At 46.0% G+C, this 5310-nt stretch overlaps 1 protein-coding gene across 1 annotated transcript in view; it reads right to left on the reverse strand.

Moving 5' to 3' along the window:
• Nucleotides 1-5310, reverse strand: part of LOC103361045 (uncharacterized) — a 24677-nt gene that overhangs the window by 18168 nt on the left and 1199 nt on the right. The window contains exons 2-8 of the mRNA XM_008287035.1: nt 4781-4904; nt 4484-4620; nt 2555-2724; nt 1309-1504; nt 333-583; nt 180-265; nt 32-93 (exon numbers count right to left, since the gene is read on the reverse strand). Of these exons, the coding sequence (XP_008285257.1) occupies nt 32-93; nt 180-265; nt 333-583; nt 1309-1504; nt 2555-2724; nt 4484-4620; nt 4781-4904 (1026 nt within the window). The remainder of the gene's footprint in view (nt 1-31; nt 94-179; nt 266-332; nt 584-1308; nt 1505-2554; nt 2725-4483; nt 4621-4780; nt 4905-5310) is intronic.

The following is a 5310-nucleotide window of genomic DNA, read 5'->3' on the forward strand; positions in this document are numbered from 1 at the left end:
TTCATTTGAACTCGGTAATCTGGTGACATACCTCCTCTCTGCTGCGCGGCACTCTGACAGGCGGAGAGACTCTGGTGTACATCAGAACTCCATCTGGAACACAAACAGGATTCTGAAAGCATTTCAGCCTATCACATGGTACACAGTGTTTGTTGAGGGTTACCACTCTTTCCTCTCACCTATCAGGCCAAAGCGCTTGGACATCCGTTTCAAAGCACCTCTGCTTTTCTTGCTTTGCAAAGGCAAGACCCTGTGGCTCAGATACCTGCAGAACCACAACACGCTCAATAAAATGAAACCCTGATCAGTCACTTGTGTGAGAAGGTGGCTACCTGGCGATGTGGTTGTAAGTCGAGAAGCTTGGCTCGACGGTGGTCTTCCTTCTCTTGAACTCCTTCCCTGTTTGACCCTCCATGGAGTCCAGATCAGGGGTTGGGAGGCAGTACTGGTGTTCCTGCAGCTCCACTGGGGTTTCCAAAGCCGGATCAGAGGATTCTGTGGTTTCTGTAGCAGCAGCAGCTGTGGACAGAAGGTCTTCCAGGATGTTGGAGTGAAGAAATTCATCATCTGAAGGGACGGCCCCCTGAAAACCAAAAAGGAGCACCTGATGAGGTCCAAACTCTCTGCAGGCCTGAGTGGGAGAAAACAGCTTTGCCACCAAAGCTCAACAGCGCTGAAGCATTCCTGCTTGCTGTGGAAGCATTATGGGATGTCCATCCACCAAATAAGTCTGCAAATATCAGTAATTTAAAAACATAGAATGTTTGTAAGTTGTCAAACTTTCTTAATTATCTCCAGGTTTACATTTTAACATGACACATTCCAGGCTTAGGGTTAGTACAGGTGTGTCAGTGTACCTGCTGTCCAATCACCAATCAGCTGCTGCTGATGAGGTCTTACAATGATTTCGTCAAACTGTGTTTATCTTTCTTAGCCAGCAGAAACAGACTCTCCAATCCACCATATCTATTCTGCTTATTTCATCGTCTTGATGTTGCTGCTCTCTGAGCCGGAGTCCTAGTTACGGGTTTCAGACCCATCGTTAAGATGTGACTTCTCATTCTGGGTAGTGATCTAGATTCTACTACGTGTCTGTGAGGTTTGTTTCACAATGAAGCATCTTACAGGCAAACCCTGGTCAGTTCAGAGCTCTGACCCAAACCCTTCTATCAGCACACGGCTTTGTTATGATGACCCTCGTCGCTGTGGGAGCTGCTGCAGAGGGAACCTGTGTACAGGTGTACGTACAGGTGTACAGGTATAAGTATAGTTTTTAATTAAACTGTTTGTGTGTCTGCATTGTGTCACCTCGTCCTCCTGCACAGTTTCAGGTACGATGGTCGGTACAGCGTCCGGTGACAGCGTCAGCTGACCTTCCTTGCTCAGCGTGAAGCAGGACGAATCAAAATGTCGCGAGCAGATGTAGGAATTTGAGCGCAGCGAACCTTCGTCCCTCTGAGCTGCCGCCAGCCACACCTGCCGCCGCTCTGCCTCCTCTGGAAACCTAGAGCCCATTTCACTGTTGTTAAATACTCTGCCTTTGGGTTTTACTTTGAGCAAACACAACAGTTCCTATCACTGACACTTCACTGTAGCTTCGACCAAATCATGGCTGTCTGTTCAGCTCCAGGAGGCGCTGCATTACTTTAAAATGCTACATGGCTGAAAGCTACACAAGATTAAACCCAGAATGCCTCGTCAACATGTTCTGCCTCCGTCGATTATGATTTAAAATATGACAATCAGTTCTGTTAGCACTAACTTTTTCCACTTTAAGTCTCTTCTAAAATTAGAATCGTTCCTGTAGTTTAAAGATGTGGAGAGAAAGAGGAGAAACATGTGAGAGCTGCAATAATTTACTGATCAGGCATCCACGACTGAATGAATTATTCAGTTTGAGGGACGGTTAGTTAAATTCACAATTCTGTGTCTGCAGCTTCTTCAATGTGAATATTTGGAGGTTCATTCCTCCTCTTTAGCAAATAACTGAAAATCTTTACACGGAACAAGATGCTTGTCGCCATCTTGGACTTTGGGAAACAGAACCATATTTTTTCACTATTTTCGGACATTTTAGAGACTAAACGGCTGATTAATCCACACAGAAAAAATAACAGATCAACAGACTGTAATTATCGGTACTTGCAGCTCAAACTGCTGTGAAATACATGGATTCATTTATTTATTGTTATCTGAACCAAACTCCACATCTCTCAGATCGTCTGTCCAGTTCTCACTGTTAGGTCTTGTCATGCTATTAATACCTTTAAAATGTCTTTCTTGATTGTAATAACCATACAAACTAAACAAATGTACACAGAGTCCCGTTAATCACAGATAAGGACTGTTTGGTGTTAGACAAGTATATATATTATATATATATATATTCACCTGCATCCTTATTGTCCACCATGAGCAGATTTCATCCCTTATTTCTGTGCATGGACTGAAAGCAGCAACCATAAAGAAACTGTTTCGATTCAGGGAAAAATCCGATCAACATGTAAGAACAGCCTCGGTTTGCTTTTTCACCTGTGACCATGTAAGCTCTGACCTGTGGAAGCTGAGCTCGGGGTGAACGTAGCTGGAGGCATCGCAGCTGTAAACCAGGCACAAGTGGACGGGCGGGTTGAGAGGTCTGGGCCGAGCTCGGCTGCGACAGACGACGCAGGCTTTGATCCATTTCTTCACGGCTGCCGTCACTCCCACCCAGTAGTACATGAGCTGGACAGACAGAAGAGACGTCACAGCCCAACAGCTTCTTATCAAAAACTCTGTTTTTAGAAACCAGGTTAAATTCGATCAAACCTGTCAAAGGAAGACTCCATCCGGGTCGCTGCTCGTGCATTTGACTGGACAACCAGAGCTGCTTGCATTGTTTATGTATTTACTGTTTATTAGGTGGTTTTTTCCTGTAAAATCTGAGAGAGCGCGTTATCTCTCTGGTAGGCGCTTGCCATCTTTGCACATCTTTGTCTTTTGCATACTACAATCCCAGCGGACAGCGAGTCACCAACACCAGACACGTTCTGCTGCGGTTCCCCACCATGCCGTCACCACCAACATGATTCCTGAGGGAATCCTTCAGTCCTTCTAAGACAGAGGACTAAAGCAACAACATAAAGAAGGTAACCAGGAGGGGGAAGGAGAAAGAAGGTGGCGTCAGAGCCAGACTGAACACCGAGTGCTGCTCTCAGTCATCCTGGCCACCAAACAGACGAGCTGCAAGCCACATGCATGAATATAGGTCTGCCACAGGTCTGACATTTACAGAAACCTGGTTCAATAAGAAGGACAGTGATGACATGCTGCACGTTGACGGCTTCACCGAGCACACCGGAAAACAACATGGTGGCGGCGTGTCTCTATGGAAACACAGAGTGGAGCTGAGCAACACCGACATCGACCTTCTGTCTTCCAGAGGATTCCTTCAGCTCTTTTTCTACCTGGTTTACATTCATCCCACAGCAAACACTACAGCAGCCCCTGAGCACACAAAGAACACTGCAGATAGACTCGATCTCATATCCCAGACTCCCAGATTCATCCTGGGAGGCTTCAGCCACTGCTCAGCTGACAAGTCGCTGAAGGGATTTCAATAAGATATCACCTGCACCACCTGCCCAGGGAAGACTCTGGACAACTGGTACGGATCCGTTCCAGATGTGGGTCTATTACTCTTCCCTTCTGGGCTCTGCTGACCACCAGCCTACACCCCAGTAATGAGGAGGAGGACAGAGAAGCTTGCCAAAAACATCAAGCAGTGGACAAATGACAGCATGGCAACTCTGCAGGGGTGCTTCGAATCCACAGACTGGGACGACCTCCAGCAGCATCAGCAGCAAGCAGGCATCTGTGTGGACAACGTCATTCCCACGAGAAAGGGAGCAATCTCCCCTGACAACAAACCTGGATCACCAAAGAGAAAAATTGCTCTACACTGGCACTGGAGCTAAAACAAGGAGGTGAACAGGGAGGTAAAACATGCCATAAAGTGCCAAGCTGAAGTATAAGAACAAGGTGGAGAAAACATTCAGTCACGTGAGTCTCAGCTTGGCAGCAGACTAGAAACAAGGCTGCTGTAAACAGCACTCTCAGGAACATCCAGGTGGCAGGCAGCAGCCCAGCATCCCTCCCCCATGACCTCAACTTCTTCTTTTCCAGAAGTAAAACAAACAACAACACCCAGGTAGATGCAGTCGCTCCTGCCCCCTGGACTGGACCCCCCACCTCCTGGACCGCACCCCCTGCCTCCTGGACTGGACCCCCCATGCCCATCCTGCTGTGACTCCCCCCTTGCATTGAGACACTGCAGACTGACACATGGCAGACATGGTACTGAACATACTTGCGTTCAATCCACCTGCACCTTAATGATTTATCTGTTGATCCAACTGCTCTGTGCTCCTGAAGATGCTCCCAGGGGGTAAATAAAGTTGATTGAATTGAACTGAACTTTCAGCGTTAATGTTGTTGAACTCACCATTATCTCCTTCACCATCCGGACTCGACCGGCGTGGTTATTGTTGTCATGGTAACGCAGCAGGATGTCCCGAACCTCCTCGTCGCTCCTGACAACGCGGAGAAGGCGGCCTCGATAAGCTCGCCACAGAGAGCCATCTGGTGGAAGGAGGGGGAACTACAGCCTTTATACTGTTTATTACAGGAGCGTTACAGATTCCTCAGCTGCTGTGTCAATGACATTTATCTGAACGTGTGTTTGCTGCTGTTTCACTGTAATCTGTGCAGTCATGTGGCTGCTGTCGCGCTCATTAATTACCTTTGTAGATGAAGCGTTTGCTGGCAGCTTTGGTCGCTTTCTTTGAGCTCTTTGATGCATTTACAGGAAACTTTCCCGTCTGGATAAAAAGCTCCAAGCTATCCAAGAAGCTGAAAGAAGGCATCTGTTCACGAAGAGAGACGTTAAACTTGAGCTTATCAATTCAGAAACAGGATGACAGCTGCAGCTATCGGTCCAATAATCCCCAGCTGCTCTGATGAATCAATTATAAATCACCATGAATACATGAAATACAAATAAATACTGAGATTAAGAAATGTTTTTGTCATCAGAGACAGTAAACTTATTATCCTCAGGCCTCATCCTGTTTGTTGTTCAAAACTAAAATACTGAAGACAGCTGTGTTTTGAACATTTAGTCATTTGCGTTCACAATTATTACAAAACAAAACAAAAAATACATTCATTAGTTGAAAAAATAAGAAGTGAAACCAGAAATAAAAACAACTTTTCATCCAGTTTATTTGTCATTATTATTATTTGTTCTTTATTTTATTAACTCTTTACAGT

Source organism: Stegastes partitus, unplaced genomic scaffold (genome assembly GCF_000690725.1).
Source record: "Stegastes partitus isolate 25-593 unplaced genomic scaffold, Stegastes_partitus-1.0.2 Scaffold483, whole genome shotgun sequence".
NCBI lineage: Eukaryota > Metazoa > Chordata > Actinopteri > Pomacentridae > Stegastes > Stegastes partitus.